The 19774-nt window shown below is 37.5% G+C and overlaps 1 protein-coding gene across 12 annotated transcripts in view; it reads right to left on the bottom strand.

Moving 5' to 3' along the window:
- Nucleotides 1-19774, bottom strand: part of SLC39A10 (solute carrier family 39 member 10) — an 89202-nt gene that overhangs the window by 5403 nt on the left and 64025 nt on the right. For 9 of the 12 annotated variants that reach the window (XM_065068950.1, XM_021286676.2, XM_065068949.1 and 6 more), the window contains exons 2-8: nt 15340-16386; nt 14047-14248; nt 8364-8533; nt 7336-7554; nt 5922-6042; nt 3611-3979; nt 1712-1792 (exon numbers count right to left, since the gene is read on the bottom strand). In XM_065068950.1, coding sequence (XP_064925022.1) covers nt 1712-1792; nt 3611-3979; nt 5922-6042; nt 7336-7554; nt 8364-8533; nt 14047-14248; nt 15340-16377 — 2200 coding nt within the window. In that variant the 5' untranslated portion in view covers nt 16378-16386. The remainder of the gene's footprint in view (nt 1-1711; nt 1793-3610; nt 3980-5921; nt 6043-7335; nt 7555-8363; nt 8534-14046; nt 14249-15339; nt 16387-19774) is intronic. The other 3 variants (XM_065068957.1, XM_065068956.1, XM_065068955.1) reach the window with 1 other exon arrangement.

The raw sequence follows: 19774 nt of genomic DNA, 5'->3' as shown, positions 1-19774 counted from the left end.
ACTATCTCACCAATCCCAGGTATTGCCAAAGCCAAGATGCTGCTACAGAGGCTCAAAGGACAACTAGACAGCAGGATCTGACAGCTCTTCTAGGACCTGTATGTATGTGCAGCACTCACTCAATTAAAATATAATTTACAGGTGCCTCTTCATCATGCTGATTGTCAGAAAGGTAACAGCAATTAACCATTCTAGGTAAATGGAGGAGCCTAGATCTGGTCCTCTCACAGAGAACGTATCATGTCTTTACTTCACAGATATTCTTCATGGCACATAAAACCAGAAGCTTAGTTTTGATCAATACCTGTGAAAGTTCCTCTTAGCTATATACACCTCATTCTGCAAATTCAAGAGGCGATTAACAAGGCCTTAGTCCTCACAGAAGGTGACAGTGAATTTGAAAAACATAGCACTAGGAAAAGGAAGACTTACTGACTTACTTTCAGAAAGAACTGCTTCACAGCCATGCTGAATCAGTCTGCTGGTTTAAGACATGCCAGGTTAACCTGGTTTATTTTGAAAGCAGGACAGCTCTGCTAAAATTGCTGATAGATGTTCTAGAAAGATCTAAATTTTCATCTTGTGATCAGCTCTGATAGTTTTACCCCTTCAAACCGAACTCTTGTGAGTATGAGTGAAAGCTGATAGTTTTGCAGTTATGAGGGTGATTAATGTAATAGTCTCATATTAGATATGTTAGAAATTAATTGCTCAATCTAGAATCAAAACAAAAAATATGTATAGCCAACTACTCACTAGCAAGTTATAAGCTCACCAATATATACTGCAATCCTTTATATACGGCAGCAGCTTCACTTAACTGGCGATTGTATAGTGCTGTTGTCAAATAATGAACATCTGCTCTATTATTTCCCATCTGTGCCTATCACTTACCTTATACTTAGTATGTGCCTACATAAAATGCTTTCACTCATCACCTCTAAGGGTTGTTGAAGTACTTGTTTTACCTTACTTTTGACCATTCAGAGCTAGCAGCTCCCCAAGTAAGCGAGTTGTGAGTACATACACAGTTCAATCTAGCACAATTTCACATTACTGGCAAAAAAAGATGACTCATGCTCTCTCTAACCACTCTCTTGTAAGTCTCAGGGTGCACTAAAACTTCATGCACTCTGCCTTCTGGCTTGGAGGAATACAACAGGTTTTAGCGTGGCTGGCTAACGCCAAGAAGAAATGCTTCAATTAGTGGGGAAGAATCAATGGCACTGGCTACACTGCCTACAGGCTTTATACCCTTAATACCTATCCACAGCTACTGGACTCATCAGCAATTGGTATGAAGTATCTTCTGAAGACCTCCACAAAGAACTTTACTTAAGTAAACTTATGTTTACTTCTGTAACGTAACTTTCTGTAAGACATCGTCACACAGAGTACTGTGGAACTCTCTCTATAAAATGCAGAGGTGTGACACCAAACTGTAAACCTTATGTTCCTAAGAACACTTCTAAAACATGTTCAAAAAGCTTGACAGCACTGCTGTGACTAGATACCTACCAAAATAGTCCTGTATTAGTGTTCTCATTGTATACTCTGAAGGAATATTGCTCCATTACTCTCTGAAGCTCTGGTCACTCTTGCAGCATCTGCATTGCATTATGCTTATCAGGATGAGTATCACAACAGCTTTTAGATACATATTTGGTACAGATGAAGAGACTGAACACATTTAGTTTATATAATTAGTTACCTAATTCATGGGGAAGCTCATGACAAAATACTGCTATAGATGTACTAATTCCTCCTGTCAGTCCAGCACTAAAAGCTGCTCCTAGAAAAAAAGAAAAAAGATTCAAATGATATTTTACTGTTTTCCAGTCAGCAAATTTCATCTGCAGACTTTCCAGAGATGACATCTGACATCTTAGAATGCACGCTTTGATATTTTCTTCATGATGCCTGTGTCCTGTCTGTGTAGAAACTGAAAATACCAGAAGTATCTTGGATGGGCATTACTGCTGTGTACTTTATTATTCAGTTTATCTGAAGGACAAATCCTGGGACAGGAGAATACAACTGAGCAGAACATAGACAGAAAGGCAATGAGCTAATAAATAGCACCACTTTTATACTTATAGCAACTATGAAGTATATCAGGGCAATTAGGAATGCACATGAGCAACAGTCTGGCTCTCTCCTTTCCAGGCTGGAAATCCAAACTAATACTTAATCCATAACCTCTCTATTTCCTTTATGCTCATTTGCAGAGCACGTATCAGCAACATTAAGAAGCCAGAGCTAGAAAATAATGAGGAAAAACAGTGGCATAAACCTCTTTCAGTAACTTTTGTGTAAGCTAATTTAATTCAATCAACTTTTAAGTTCACACCTTAAATAATTCTGAGACAAAAAAAACTAGTATTAAATTTCTGTACTGCAGCAGAGAAAGGCACAAGTAGAGCCTGCAGCGAGCAGTCAAAACAGGTAAAATGGAGTAGAATGAAAAGACATAATCTGAAGACAGGGAGGAAATTTAACTTCCCTCTGAATTCCTCATAGCTCGATATATTAAAAATATGAACACGCTTTTCTAAAATCTACATTTTACCGAAGATTCAGCTGTTTGGGCTTGACAGAGGAGTATTCAGAACGGGAGTTTCAATACAGTGGTGTTCCCACCAGGTGGCGTAGTGATCCTTTCTGGCCTTATAAGCCACTGTCTAAACGTTTTACCCGCTTAATATGAAAATGAACCAAAAAGTTATTTTTTATGGAGTTTAGTTTCTTTAGAAATTGTTTGGAGAAAGTGGAGAAACTACACTACATTCCATTATTAACCCCAGACCCTAATAAGTAGCTTATCTCCCATCCTTCAAGATGGATGTGATCCTTCTGATAGTTCAGAACCCTGAGTACTCCTAGAAACTACTTTGGTAAAAAATTAAAAGTATGCACTTCAGTACTCTCACCATCATTTTGACTTGTATGACATATATTCAAACTAATGTGTTTTACAGTTCAAGTCACATTTAGAGGTGTATGTGAATCAAAGTTGATTTAACAAATCTAACAAAATCTGCTTGGTACTTCAATATCTTCCACATTTGGCTAGAAATAAACAGCAAATACTTTGCTCAAACAAAAATTTAAATTATCCTAAGTAGTACTTTTTAAAATATTATTTCGTCAACCTGACTCATAGTACATTTATTATTTACAAGTACTGTATAATTCTGTGCATTAGTAATAATAGAAATAGTATTATTATTTTAAATAAATCATTATAAATAAGACTGCAAGGAACTTGTTATTTGAAGGCAAATACTAAGACCCGAACAACACACCTGCATTATATGTGCTCCATAATTCAGACAGAGATTTGTCTGCACCTATCTTTATTTGGCAGAGATTGCTACTGTTGCTACTATCAATATAGTAATTTTGGTGGAAATAGTCACAGAATATTAACAAGGTCAAGACTATTACTACTGATGGCCTTTTAATTTCTGCTCTGAAGGAGATTAAACAATGCCAGGTAACCACAGTAGCTCACTGGAAGCCTTACCTGTGATCACTGATAAGTAAAATAGTACCCAAGTTACTAAAGGTAAGAAGAAACTGTGGAGAAATACTGAGTGCTTTTGCTTACCGATTGCTAAGCCATCACTAAAGTTGTGAATGCCATCTCCCATAATTACCATCCACGCAATATTAGCTATCCCAGTATCTTTCAGGTCTTTTCCAGAATGACAGTGGCCATGGGAATGATGGGAATGTTTGTGATGCCAGTGGTGACTGTGTTTTCTAGCTATTATTTTATCTTCGCCGTGGCTGTCATACTCTGAATCATGAAGATCATGCTCATGAGCAGCATGTGAGACATCATTGTGAGAATGGTGCATATTGTTCTCCTCTTCCACAGACAAGAAGTTTTTGGGTGGGGATTCCAGCTGGCCATCTAAATCAGTGAGTTCTGTTTCATTGAGTCGGTCTTCAGATAACACCGAGTCGTCTGCTCCTACATGGAAGCCAGTTGGGAGAGACACCGCGTTAGTTCTTATTTAAAATATCACCAGCAACTACTGCATCATTGAGCTAAGTATTTAACTGCGTTCTGAAAGCAAAGAAGTATTTTAACACATACAAATCTAGTGACTTTGTTGTCAACATTCAGTCCAACAAAACATGTATTTCTCACTGCCCTGTTCTTTCGCTGATTTGCACATACAGCATGTAGAAATCTCCACTGCAAGGCAACAGAACTGTATCCATAGCACACAGCGTCCGTTGTAGCCCGACCTAGGCTTGGATCTGTAATAGAGCTACTAATAAAGCTGATGATTCAACGTTGGAAAGGGAAAGTTGCCAGAATGATAGTAATGTTTTCCATGCTATTGATGGAACCTGAATGACTCAGGAAACGTGAACCGGCAACTCTCTATGCATGCTCACACAGGTCGCAGCTCAGCAAGATCTGCCACTGACACAACAGATCTTTACATAGCTTCTGTGTTGCTGTCAGACACTTGTATCGTACAGTGAGCTCCTCCCCTGTAGCTCATTACTCTGCCAGCAATCACAGCCATTTTTACAAAGAAAAACAAAGTGAAAACAACGCAGAAGGCATATGTGCAAGAATTTTAAGTGTACTAATATTTCTGAAATATCAACAAATAAATGAAATTGGCAATCTGTGCTCCAGGAAACAAAATCACTTGTAAAAAAAAAAAAAGCAGTTCTGGACAATGAAGTTACTGGCTCACAAAAACTCCAGAAAAAATATTTCAGGAGTCAAAAATAAGCAGACAGCAAGCAGAATTAAAAATCCAGGCACAGAGTTTAAAGAGAAATGGAATGGCCATTCAGGTCAGTGGTAGCAGCACTGCAGTTCAAAATTCAAATTCAGCATGGGCTTCCAGTGCCTTCAGTACAAGTGATTTGCTGATGAGCAGAGTGCATTTTCAGAGGAATGCTATTACAAAACAAGAACGTGCTCCATGTTACTAGAAGCAAAATTCCTCTGATTGCCCGTCAAAAGAAAATGAAGACATCTCAAATACATGTACCACCATCCTCACAGCTGAAAGTCTTTCTATGTTCTGTCAATGTCCTAAATCGCATTTTATGTTATTTGAGTGGGGAAGGCTACAGTCAGTCTCCCTTCTACAAACCATTCAAATTAACAAAATCGCATTTGTATAGCCTATGGATTCTTCATCAAGAAATTAATTCAGCAGCCACACAGGCAACAGAAGGGCAAGTTTATGAAGCAAACCCTGTCCCCCTCCCTCACCCCTTCAAAGGGGCGATGTGGCATTCCCTCTGGGAACATGCTGCATGAGCACACAGACTAGCGTGGAAGAACGGTATGTGAAAGATGTTTTGGATACTTGAGGAATATTCAGGATACTTGTTTGTTATAGCCAAGCTGTAATTGGTCAGAGGCTGGAATCTTCAAAGATATCCCTTTTCAGGTTGTATGTGTTAATTTTTGATGTAACTTTTGTCAGGGCTGAGCTAGTCAGGCAGAGCTTAACCAAAAAACACCCCCAAACAAACAAAAAACCCAAACCAACCAAGCAACCAACCAAACATACACACAAAAAACTCCAAAACAACAACAACAAAAAACACAACAAAACTGAAACAAGCAACAAAAACAAACAAAAGTAACAAAAAAACAAAGACAAAACCAAAAAACACAAAGAAACACAGCCACCCAAAAGCTGACAGCTTCAGAAGTTTGAGAACACTTGTATGGCACATTAGGAAGTGTCCTGAGTGCTCTCAGATCTAGAGAAAACAAAACTAAAAAGGATTTAATAGGGAAAGCCTATTAAGTCTTATTAACAATTATTTGCATAATAGCAGCAAAACTGTACAAGAGATTACATGCTACAGGTTACATGCCATTACTTTGAATCTTGTGACTGGAGAAATTTCTGAAAATAAATGCCTACCTGCAAGGGGTTTGAGCTGAAGCCAGTCAGCATCTGGTCTGTTGTTTAATTTGTGATCAGAAAGCTTCCTTCCGATTGGTGACTCTTCAGTCTGTTTTTTCTTGCACCATTTCTGCTTACTCTGCGAGAGGAAACAGATAACAACTGGCTTGTAAAATGACATAAATGGAAATAAAAGAAACTGAAAGGTTGTCTAAAAAATCTCTTCAAAATAGACTAGTTGCTCTCTCTTAATACGCCTAACAGAGTATGTGACTACAGAACATGAATCTTTGTAAGGCCCAGCAACAGTATCTATCCCAGTGGAAATTCTTATCTACCTACCACAGAATTTCACCGACTTGCACAGATGGTATTTCACCTCAGTAACAGAGTACATTGTGACAAGGATTGCTCTAACAGCCCAGAAACATGTGTACGTAGAATTATTTGCTTATTTTGTTTGAGAAAGCAAGCATGAAGCAAGAACAGCTCCTCTGTTTTGCTCAACTTTAAGTTTTATACTCCTATAACTTCCTTGCATTTTCCTTCAGAGAAAAGCTTGCTACTTTCCTATCAGCAGCCCATACAACAGAGATCTTAGATTTGCCAAAGCAACCTACGAGATATAATTACTTAATTAATCTCAAAGAAGATACGCCCAGAGTAACAGCTTTTATCTCTTTATCAGAAGAACTGAGAAACACCTCCTCCAACACAGAAAATCTCTCACTGCCCGTCCAGCAAGTCTGATGTGAAACAGAGATCTTTAATTTTTTCCACACTCATTTTGGGAGAAGCAGCTATAGTTTCACCAAAGTAATCTTCTCCTCAAAGCTGAATGATGAAGACAAAAGTTAAAAGTGTATTTATAACCACTGTTCAAAGAATACGGCTCTTTGGTGGTTTGAATTTCTACCCACCGTCACACTCGCCCTCCTTTTGTACCACCATCACGAATACAGCATGCTCCCAGCCCTAAAAATCCAATCATTTTCAGGGAAACAAGTAAAAATTTGACTGGCAATTTACAGGAAGTAGGAGATCTTTAAATTTGGGTATTATCGCATGGAAAAACAGAATACCTCTGTTACACCGGCATCTTGTAAATTGCCTGACAATTGTCTGGCTCTATTACCAGTTCTTGCTCACATACTGCCCTTCATATTTTTGCAAAAAGACCACAATGCTTTAGAGAAAGAGCCATAATCTCTTTTACTTAGATCTACCTCCAAATATATCTGGCCAAAAAGCTGCAGTCTTCCCCATCAGTTTCTACTTTGTCTTCCCAAACTACCTTGTTAAGAAAAGCAACATCTTCTAGAAAAAGTTTTCCTCACATAAAATCAAACAGAATGCAGATCAGCAGCACTTGTTCCTCAACACTCAGAAGATAAGTTCAGGTAACACGTTTTAAAACAATTCTAGAGCGTACCTTTTGTTTATTGTAATGCTTGTACATTCTTATACAATGTTCAATGATGAACAAAAGATAAATGCCTCCAAGTGCCACAAGACCTTTCAGCACTGGATCATTTTCTTCTAGAAAGCCTTCAGTCCGTACTCCATGTCCATGGGCATGTCGATGAGAACGCTTGTGTTCATGAACATGACCGTGGCCATGGTGGTGACTGTGGTTGTGGCCTCCATGTGACTATAAGGAGAGAAAATATTAACACAGCATGACCTGGTGTAATCAAGAGTCTGAAATGGCTCTGAGCTCAGACGATAATATATGTAACCTTGACAGAAAAGTGGCATAAAAGACTTTAAAAACTGGGTTGCGGGCTGTTTTTGTTTGTTTGTGAATTTGTGTGTGTTGGTTTTGGTTTTGGTTTGTTTTAATACACACACATTTTGATCTGAAATATAAACTGGCAAAAAAAAAAAAAAGTGACCAAAAATTTGTATTAAAATTTACACAAAGAAAACATGTAAACATTAGTCTTTTTGCTAAAAGAATTAAGGTAATAAAATTTTAGAAAACATTTCACTTCTAAGAATTACAGTATACCATCACAAATTAGAAACTGGTTACCTTCCCAGGAACCTGGACAATTTCTTGATTCAGTAAGTTAGAGGTTACTTTCTCCCCAAAAGCCAGTAACCAGGAAGGCTAATGCCCCTGAAGTATTCTAGGTGGTGCTGATACATTAATTAGACAAGTAGACAAGAGACAGTAACATTGCTAAATTTAAAATACTCTCGTTGGTCTCATTAGGCATTCTAAAACACTGCCATAGAAGTTAAACTATGACTACACAACTACTCTCTTCTTCTGAAACACACATTTCCTTTTTGTTAACAGAAAGTCTCAAACACTGTTTCAGGATGTCCCTCATAGACAAGTCAATCTACATCTGCACCAGTGGACATTGATTTGTTGATACTTGTCAAACAATTCTTCAAAAAAATCTACATACAGTTACAATTACGAATAGAAGGGCAGGAAACAATACTCACATGTGGCAACAGATGGAGTAGTGCATCTCCACTCATTGTTCCTACAGCCAGAGCTACCAAGAAAGTTAGAAGAAATTTGAAGCACCATTGGTTAATGATGGGAATCAAGATCACACCTAGCAAGGAAAGCAGGCTAATGACGGTGATAGAGATGATACCACAAAACCAGGCTGTGGGGAGAAATGAATACAGAAAAGTTGTCAGAAAAACACTTGTAAATTTTTTTAACACTGATTAATGACTTTCAACTATCTCTTAAGAAGCTGGTGACTTTCCTTAAACCTAAGTTGTGTAATTGTTCATTCAAAAGCTGTGGAGAAATATGAAGGCAGCGCTGAAGTCCACAGCAAAAAAATACACATGCTTATTCACAGTACAGTACAATATAGCGAAAGACATCAGAAGATAATCAGCTAAAAAGAGCCCAGCAATTCTTCCTGATTGGAAGTTCCAGGCTTAGCTTTGAAACCCTTAACGAAACACAAAAGCAAAAGATTTCACATTGGAACAAAAACATCTCTGCTACTTAACTTACTAGGGCTCTATAAACACTCACTCATCTTTAATATTTGTTTTTAAACACAATTCTGATGCAAAATTTAACAGGAACCAACATTTCTCCTCCTTTGTTAGGAGTAACATGTTCAGTCAGGCACCGTTCTTTTTACCTGGTGCTTTGAAACATACGTTTTTATTTAAGAGAAGTAAGACTCAACCTTTGACAGAGGAACTTTAAAAAACAGATGCTTAATAAGAGCTTGAGGAGCTGAAAACAACTTGCTACCAAGAAAAAGCAGTATTTATTTTTTTCTGAGAACCGCTATTATTATCATTAAAAGAAAAGTGATAGTGGCGTATGGTACACTCAACATAATCCTGTTAATTAGGGAAAATGTGCAAATTTCTATATGACAAGGAACAGGAGGAATTGCACAAGAAACAAATCCTATAAGCAAAGGAGCACAGCTCTTGTAGTCAGCATCTCACCCTACTAAAGTATTTTTTCTCGTACTTTTTCAAGTCATCGGTCACGCTAAGACTTAAAAACTGCTGGGTTCTTTCTTCTCTATCATGTCTCTTGTTTCTTCCTATCACAGAAATTGCAAAGAACAGTAAGAAAAATGGCTTAATTCCAGCAGTACAGCTCAAAAGGTTAACAGTCCCAAAGACGGAATAGTTGGTGCTCCCATTTACAAACATTAACTGTTTGGGCTGAGATCTTTCATGAGCATGATTTCCTCAATCTGAACTTTTTTTTTTAAGTTTTAGCCTAAATGCTTCAGATTTTTCCAGGTTTTTTTCCCCAGCTTCATTCTTAATCAAAAATGTCCACACAGTATGCCGAATTTAATGAAAGTTAACAACTCCTGATCTAAAATCAGTAGCATCTCCATACTTTGATGCATGGTCTGACTTCACTTACATCTATGAAGGTCCCCTCATTTTTGATAAAGTGGGGAAAACATCCTGGGAAATAGGGCAAAAGAAGAAGAGAGAAGGAATGAATATGTTGCAGCTGTTTAATTAATTTTATAATTTAGCAGTCAACTGTCAAAGAATTCTATCTGTAACAAAAATGCTACAGATCAGATCTGATCTTTGCCACTAAAACCGTGGCTGCTGCAGGCCTGGTCTGGTTCAACAGCAAAACTTACATCATCTGCTGTTTTAAATTTTATTTTGGTATATTCATTCTTACAGAATCCGTAGCTGTCATTCCACAACAGTGCAGAAAAGGAAACAATCCAATTCAAATGCAAAGGGTACAAGAGCACATCCACCAGGAGCAACTGATTAGGAAATGCTTTAGAAAGCATGCAGCATACACCCTAATGTATATTGATACAGAGGGGAAAACAAAGCTGGTGAAAAGGCAAAGACTGCCGCCAGATGAGGAACTAGCAGAACTAAAAACCAAAGGCTGGAAAATGGGAATACAAAAGTAAGTCTAGAGTGGAAGCAGGACCCTGCTGAGCACAATCCTGCTGCTACACAGCCTTGACTCATCTCCAGAGCACCTCTGTTATGGGCTCTGGATTAACAGGCTCTGCCGGAAAAAAAGAGCTTACACGGGCTTGTAATTCAATACAGAACCACGCATGCATTCACAAATAGCCCAGATAAAAATTACACAGACATTCTGGCAGGACACTGGCTCTTCAATCTGGACACAGACATTGTGAGTTAAGTGCCAGGTTAAATGACCAACAGCCTTACATGGAAAAAAATGGAAATGAGGTTATGTGAACTGGCTTAAGTTTCATATATCATAGAATGGATTCGGGAAACGCATCTCTGAAGCGCTTACATACTCTTCTGAATGATACAGTATCTAAACATGGCACGGTGATTAAGATGAAGCACATGAGAATTAGAATATGGAATCTGAGCATCTCTCAGATCTTGGTCATTGCCTTCTGTCTCCATTTAAACTGTTAAAAAATTATATGGCACCAAAATTATCAGCAAAAGGTTCTTGCCAAGTTGAAGAGAAAAAATATATTATATACAAAAGCTGTGCATGACTCCACAGTTACATATATGTATACACACTCCTCACATAAAAATGACTACTAAGGAATACTTATGACAAAATTCTGATATAAACTTTATTGAAGCATTTACTCAACTGTAGTGTTCAAAACACTAAAACTTTATGGAAATGGAACTGATATGCAATATTACGAACGCTGCAAAAGCTCTTAAGTTATAAAAGATCTTGGTGTATTAATATGACACTGCTAGGATTACTGTATAAAGCTTGGTCAAGAAGGTGAGGTTATTATGCACTTATAAGCTTATAAAGTACTTCTGTGGAAAACAACTAAGAGGGAGGTGACTGAACAATTTCTTCAATAAGGAACCTCTGTTCAAACAGTGGGTAGCAACCAAAAGACAGCTCCTCGCTCTGGATTTGGACAGCTATCCGTAAATTAAAACAGACTAAGAGTGTAGTAAGGTGAGTCCTTGGAAGTCTGAGAACGGTTAGGTACCTGCAAGCTGTAACAAGAAACCAAGCAAACAGAAAGGCTCTGCTGAAGTAAAGCCTTCCAGGGCTTCCTGGTGAGTTCCAGGGAACACTGGCGTCTGCACAGACAGATTTATAAGACATATGGGATCTCAAGTACTTTTAATCAACAGCTCTAAGCAATCTCCATCTTTAAGAAAAAATGCTCGCTGTATCACTTTTATTAGCTTGATTCATAGTAGGATGCACCTTTCCTTTTAAGTTAAGTTGTTGAGGAGCCCTCAAGGAGAACAACGCCACCTCTTCCAACAGGTACACTGCAAAAGCTTGGTTCTATGCATAAGCCCTTGAAAATCCTCTATTAGAAGGTGTTACAGAACTATCTGCAGATTACAAGAAGAAAACTCAACGTGGCTCCATAAGCTCTTGGTCATCGGTTAGTTAAATGACTGTTGTAGAAAACTGCACTATCAGAACTAATGGAAACCTTATGGGTTAGAAGCGATTAACAGAAGCAGCACTAGCCTATTAAGGTTTTTTGAAAACTTTCATTAAAACTAAAGAAACCCACAGAAATCTGGTGTTCAAAAATGTCTGCATCCTCCTAACTTAGGCAAATATTTTTATCTAAAATGGTTTACATTCGCCCGGGTAAGAACACATTTTCATTTTAGCAGAATCCTACAACCTGCAGGTTAAGTTAGTCTGCGGCTGCCATTTGTCCTATATCTTCCACAACCCCTATATTTCTGTTAAGATCTGTTATTTTGTGATTCAATTTCTTACTTAAGAAAGGAAAATTACTATTACATCAACTCAAGACTCACTGTCATCAATACAACAGAATACAGGAAATTTTTATAAAGAATGATTTATCATAATCTAATCAAGTTGACCTGCTTTACAGGTTACTGTTTGTTTTCAAAGCCAAATCAGCAAATTAAAACTCGATTTTTTACAATTAACTGGCAAATGCGTTGTTTGTACTCAGGATATCAGATGCCATAAAACATGTTAAAAGTACACAGTAAGCTTCACTAATTCTGCAAATTAAGTCTCTTAAAATGTTAAAGTTCTTCAAGCGGAGTTATTCATCAACTCCCTTACTCATTACAGAGAAAGAAAATGCATTCTTTTAAAAAGAAGCACTCATCTGTAGAAGCTTTCTAATTAAACTGGTTCAAAGCATGTGCAACATGACAGTTTCGTACATGGTTTCAACATTTTAATTGGCAGAAAATCCTTAGAGCTGCTCTACAAATCCTCTTGGTAATAAGGCAGGGTCAACTCTTGCTACAACGAGACTACCCCACAAAACAATTTGCTCCCATATAAAACACACAGTATATTCGCTTTACAGCAATGTTGGAACAGTTAACAAGACAGTAGCTGTGTTGCTATAGGAGATTTAGGTACAACAAGTTAATTATTTTAATGACTACCAGCAATGTGTCCTTTCCAACAGCTACTAACATCTATGAAAGTGAAGTTACTTCAGACTTTATGTCTAACCATGCTAGGAAGCACCTGTGGATTAATCAATATTCCCAATATTTTTATTTTCAAAACACGGACATCGTATCCAAGGTTTTTTTAATTATAATATTTCACTGTAGCTAAACATCTATTCACAGTTCCATTATATTTATGAAAGACAGCAGCAGTAAACATATTTTAAAATCATACTCAGTTAGGAAACCATAACAACGGATGCTGCCTTTAAAAGAGTAAAAATATTTCTAGCTTAGAACTACAGTAAGAAGAAAAAAAAGTCTACAGATTTTTACTCAAGGCACACACACATCAACAAAAAAACTGCCAACAGAGGATTTTGACTGAATAGTTCTCCTACACTTAAGAGAGTACTATGGAATAACTGACACTGGAAGCCAGAAAAGGGAACTGTTGTCAGGAATGGCAATTTAAATGCTCTTGCATCTTGCTTAAGTCTTTGTATTTCTTAAGTTCACAAAAAATTCGGGATGCCAATTCTAGAAATTTGCCTCACACCCAGAATATAAAAATGGTGACACCTGAAATTATATTTTCCAGTGAATGAACTGTGATGAAGGTGCTTTTCTCTATTCCTGAATTAATATATCCAGGTCAAATGTATTAAGAAAATTTGTGCCAAAGTAACACTGAAATTTTCCAACTTTGGGATAAACATATGGACCACCTCAGCCACACTAAGAGAAAAAGACATTTTAAGTGATGGAAATAATCCAAATTCTGTGTGGACTTACTCATCCCTAGAGGTCTTTCTGTCTCCAAAGATTCTGTACCTTGTCTATGTTCCTACTACACAAGAGTCCAACCTCTAAAGATATGTGTGAAGAAGCCAGGCCAAAACGCCCGGGCCATAGGCCCAATGATAGGACATTAGGCTTCAACGATAGAAAACAAGAAAATCAATAAAAATAAGCAAACATAAAATAAGAAGTGAAATTTATGAAAAAGGATAAAAAGGTACAAGAAAGGTAGGTATGCCCCCCTGAGCCAAGGTGACTTCAGAGAAGCTGTTATACCACCAAACAAGATGCTGTCTCCTGTCTTAAAGGAGCATGCTGTCTCAGATTTCTTCTAATGAATATGTTAAATTTAAACTATTCGTTTACTCCATAGTCAATGCTAAGTTATATGGCATTTCAAACTTTGAAGTGAATATTTACAATGCAAAATACTTTTATAGGCTTTCGGCAGTTGCACACCTACCTGATGCACCTGTTTTATCATTATGCTCAACTGATGAATTTTTACTTTTCATAAAATCTTCAAGCTCATCATAATGTACAATACAAAGCCTTCTCTCGATCTGGTACAGCAAAGCAGGACACATGTATATGAACAATTCAGGAGATATTGGAGAGCTGGTTTCCAGACCATAGTGCCGTAGCAGCTGGGTAACATTTAGGCACTGCAAGCAAATTATACAAACAAATTAAATATGAAAGCAACTATCTCATTAAAAACTACAGTTATGGAAAATTTACCATATGATTCAAGAACACAAACAGAAAGCATAAACTCCGGCCCACAACATTCCACCAGTGCTAAAACATGTCTAAGCTGATCTAAGTGGTTTACAAGGGGAAAGCAACAGTAAAAATATCTGCACTACGAACTCAGAGACTCCAAACACCTAAGTAATTTTTGATAAATATCAATGAATATGAGTTTCCATATTCTTTACCATTACACAGTACAAGCACTGAAGAGTGAACAACAGGAAAGGAGTAGGAGGACACAAATCCAAAGCAGGTTTTCTAACGCTTTTCTTTACCTACCAACCTTTTGGGTTTGGAGTTTCACTTTTTAATTCAGTTTAAAACCTCGAATGTGGCACTGACTCCCACCCTTTCCTATTCTAGTTTAAAACCACGATATAAAAATGTCCTGCTTCTGTAGTTAACTGTAATGGGCAAGGAAAAGTGTATTTATGGTCCTGGCAGAAATAATGGATGCTGAAGGGAGAAATGGAGTAGCTTACACTGAGCACGGTGCTACAGAAGTTTCATCTATGCTGCTTCACAGTCTCTCAGGACAAAGAAATTAGAAGCATATTGAAAAGATGCAGGTGTTTCTTTTAGGAAAGAGTCTCTGCAGTTTCCAAAAATGTTAATGATCTTAGAATCAGAAAGAAGTCCAAAAAGTGGCGGGGGGAGGGGGGGGGTGCAGGGGGAGGAAAGCAGGGTGAAGTATTCATGAATACTGGGAAGGGGAAAAAAAACCCACCTGTAAGCAGGGTACCTCAGCAAGCTTTAAGGATCTCCTTTATACAGATCAACAGACAAGAAGATAGATCTCAGAGGAAAGATGGGCAATGGGCAGACAGAAATGAAAACTCCTAATCTCAAAACTGTGGTCATGATCTTGAGAGTTTTCACTCAGCAACCTGTATTATGCAACGGTCACAGACATGCTGCTGTGTTATTTCTGGGTATGCACCTTCAATTAATATCTAACAACAGCGAAAGTCAACTTACCGGTTCTCTATTTCATACTCACCTCTTCACGATCACGTTCATCCTCATTATGATCCTTACGACTACGTGTTGAAAAAATGGCATGTTTTCTTACATGAGGTTCCTCTCGCTTGCTGGTATGGTGGTGTCCATCCTCATTACCTAAACTGGACTCTTGATGTCCATGACTAGTAGAACGATCACTACTGTGTTCATGATGGTGTCCATGCAAGTGAGATGCGTCATGTACATGATCATGTTTATGAACACGATTGTGATCACCTGGATTATGATCTGGGGCATAATTCTGTGCAGCAGCTTCTGAAGTGTCACTGATCTTTTGCTTCTTCTTCTGTTTCCGTTGTTTTCTTTCTGGCTGATTCTGAGTTGTGTTTGTCTCTGTTGAAGGCTCATGGTTCTGTTCTTCGTGTTCACTATGACCAACTGAATCATCATGAGAATGATGTGTACCATTATGGTCATGATGATGTAGACGAGGGTGGCGATGATGGTGATGGCGACTCTGGTCACGAATGTGTTTGCCATCATCTTTTACTGATGGCACTACTGCATCTCTCTCGGGTTCACATTTATGGTTTTTCTTTGCAGCCATACCAGTCGTGGTTTGGTTTTCTGGACCTGCATGGCTATGAGGATGGTTATGCGAGTGAGAATGCTTTCCTTCCTGTATTTCTAAAGCGTATAAGTGAGAAACATGATCATGGCCAATATCATCATGATTTATCATCACTACTTTTACCTCTCCTAAACCAAGGCTTATTAACAGTTTTTCCAGGCCAAAAAAAGATAATCTTCCATTTTCACCGTAACGATCAAAAATCTTTTCAATGTAGTGTTTTTGTTCATTTTCAGCTTCCAACGTTGAAAATTTACTCGGCACAGATTCTGTTCCTCCGTTATGGAAGTAGGATGCATTTGAGATCTGATAGTCATTATGGTGGTGTACACGTTCCTCGTGAGGACCATGGTCATGTCCATCTTCATGGCAATGATTGCACTGATGAAAGATAAATGTCAGCAAGCAAATGATACAAAATTTTGTGTGCATGTGTACCTTCATCTCTGTTTCCTACAAGAAACACAAGAGGAAGCACTTAGGTGTAAAAACATCCTCAACATTGGTACCACATGAACTTCAGTCTGGTACTTGTACCAACTAAGTGACTCTCAGATCTTTTTAACTATTGGTGTTAACAGGATAACAATTATGGTATTTTTACTGCAGAAATTGTATTAGTATACTTTTATTATCCAACAGTAAGATGGACTCTGTGTATTTCAGAGATGCAGTCTTACATACCATACTTACAGGAGGTAGTTACAAGAAAAAGATCAGCATTTACAGTCAGTCACAACTGAGCACTTTTGGTGTATGTTTTCAGAGACATCTATGCTTATGATAGCCTATAATATTGGAAATCTTGTTAAAACACAAGCTGCAAAAGAAAAATTATTTTTAAAAAAGAATACTATATTTTCTTATTTATGAGGATGACAGGCAGATAAAACAGTCAAAAAACCCACACAACATTTATTTTTATGTGCTGCTAAAGTACCTCCACACTACAAAGTCCCTATTTTGAGTAGTAATTAGTGATTTAAAAATTAGTTGTCATCATTAACCAACTTCAATGTATTGCTTAAATGTTCATATTTTTAGTATTTTTTTACTCAGATGAGCTTACCAATTTCAAAGATCTACATGGACATTAATTTTAAAATAAAGTTATATGCAAAATGTCTGTTTATGCAACTTGAAAAATACTGTTAATGCTGATACACTATCAAAATAGTTAGTGCTGATTTACAGAAATTATATCACCTAGACAACATGGTTTTCTAAATGTAAAAAGCTATTCAATATCAGGTAATGAAAAGGACACTGCAGAATCTACTTTGTGTTCAGAGTTGAAAACAATTCACTATTTTACAAAATACGTCAGCTCTATTTTGTTTACATCTGCCAGCAAAAAAAAATATATAAACCTGGAATAATTAGTATAAAACCTTGTAAGAAAAAAAGTCCAAGTTTATGTAAAAATGTTATCAAACTAGAAAGCTAAAGATAAGCCAAGAGCTGTATTCCATGACTTCTATTTTCCAGAGATTTATTTTAGGTATAGTATAACCTCTATCATATATGTTTTTTTAAAAAATAATAATAATTTAAACATTGCCAGGGCTTTCTAGCAACACTTAATTTGTTCTGCTGGGTACCAAGCCAAATAAAGTGTGTAACATTTACCGTGGTTCTGCTTAGATACATGTAGCCCTCTGCTAGATACATCAAGCCCTCTGATCACCAAAGGAGCAGACAAGAAAGCAGCATGGAACTTTAAACAGCTGAATAACTATTTTGAACAGCTTAGCAGAGTTGATTAAAATAGACAAAGTCAGTAAGCACAGGAGTAGAGCTTTTCCACATAACTACCTGAATTTACAATATGACTGAGAAGTAACTGAGAGCTCAGAGGCAGATAAGGACAGAACTGCATCCATCCCAGTTTTTGTACACTCAGATGCTCCCAGAACACCGGGGCATCTGCAAGGATATGAAGTCACAGGAAAAAAGGTCACATATACTTTAATTTCTTTTTACACTGCAAGCAGATTTAGGTCCTCACATGCACCTTGAGTAGAGCTGCAACTGGCCCTACATTCACAACGACACAAGCGACCTGGTCAACGCACCCTCAATGCTACTGACTTTCAGCCAAGAGATGGTAACTGGGGTTGTTCTTTGAAAGGTGCTTCATGAAACTGGTCAGGAAAGTGCTTTGCTGCAAAGCACAAAAAGTCCATTTTAATTTCCCAAAATATTAGATCGATGTTTTGCTCTTAAGCACTTACAACCACATTAGTGCACCCCAAAAAAAAAAATTCTCTTGGACATTCCTATACTTGCAACAGGTTGACATGGAAAAGGAATCAGAGTTTAAAAAGGGTTACCTTTTAATGGCTCTATACAGCGAACAAATGAGCTAACACAGAAGACTGGAGAAAAGTTTTTCCTGTTAACCTCTACAAACACCCATAGAACCACTGACCCAGATACAAATGTAAGATCAGAAGAATATCTGTCAACAGAGGCATCTGCATCAAAACTGATTCCAGGGACATCAGTTAGGTCAATGGGTAATCATTGTACACAGTGTTTTATTTTTGTACACAACTATTTTGTCATCACTCTGCAATGACCACAGTTTGTCTCCAGTTCAATCACCTACATTCCAGTTACTGATTTAAGGGCTGTGACAAACCTTTCAGGTAATTTAGTATGAACAATTAATCGCCAAAATTTACTGAGACGTTATTTTCACATAGACATTTTCACTCATGGACTCTATTTATGGCATCCTTAATGTTCTTCACTGGGATTAGTACAGAAACATTAAAAGCATCTCAAAGCACCTTCCAGAAGCTTCTTCCATTCTCCTTTGAGGAAACAGTAAGTACAGAGTTGTTACCGGTGGAGCAAAAAGAAACAGGTTCCAAATCTTTATCCAAGAGTCACTGGACTGAGTCAACCCTCAGATCGTATGATTGTCTGGAAACTCATTCCATAACCTGTAGATAAAGAACATATGCTCCTTCTCACACAGGCTGAGAACCTGGGCTCTGTGACTTACATCATCCCAGGCAGCAGAAACATTCTGGCAGTAAGTAAAGGTACTGGATCAGGGGTATGGCTGTGGACACAGCAACAGAGCTCCACATTTCTAAAGGAATATGCTAATTTTCATCAACTGAGGATTTACAAAGTCAAATGTTGCCTAATGTGAAGAGCAGATTTTGGATCTGGAATAAGCAGTGAAGATACACGCAAGGCAAATGAAAGCCCTGGGAGAAAGATGAACTTCTCCATGCTGGCACAGAAGACGGCAGCAGCAGGTGAGTACATGCACTATATACTGTAATGATCTAGCAAATTGTTCAGCATCTTTTTAACTTCAGTTTCTCTGTACTGAAAACAGCACCTCAAGTTTAAGTAAAATCCAGTTTCTCAAAGGATACTACTGTTTGGTTTTTTTTTAAGATAAGACACCTTTTCTCCCCCTTTGTTCATAATGGTAACATAATCAGAATAAGCAAAGTCAAATAATTATTATTTAAACAAACACAATCCAGACCAAAATATCTCTACCAGGAAATTCAGGACTAAAGCATGTTCATAATCCTTTTCACAACCTCATGATCTTTTTCATGTGATTGTCTCATACAATGCTACTAATACATTACTTTAAAACTTCAGTCATGCATCCCTAATTGTGGTGTTCGGCTTTGAATGGTACCTTTCCTCCATGCCCTAACAGTTAAAATCATTTGTAACCCTCTGATCATGATTCATTGCTGAAATACAAGAGGTGAACATTATCAGACCAATTTAAAAATCAATTAGATGTTTCACTATTTTTAACTAAAACAGTAATAACCGTAGCACAGTATTTTTAATCTTC

The sequence above is a fragment of the Columba livia genome, chromosome 7 (genome assembly GCF_036013475.1).
Source record: "Columba livia isolate bColLiv1 breed racing homer chromosome 7, bColLiv1.pat.W.v2, whole genome shotgun sequence".
NCBI classification, from domain to species: Eukaryota; Metazoa; Chordata; class Aves; order Columbiformes; family Columbidae; genus Columba; species Columba livia.
The sequence above is the reverse complement of the archived record's forward strand: the minus strand, read 5'-3'. Positions and strand labels throughout refer to the sequence as shown.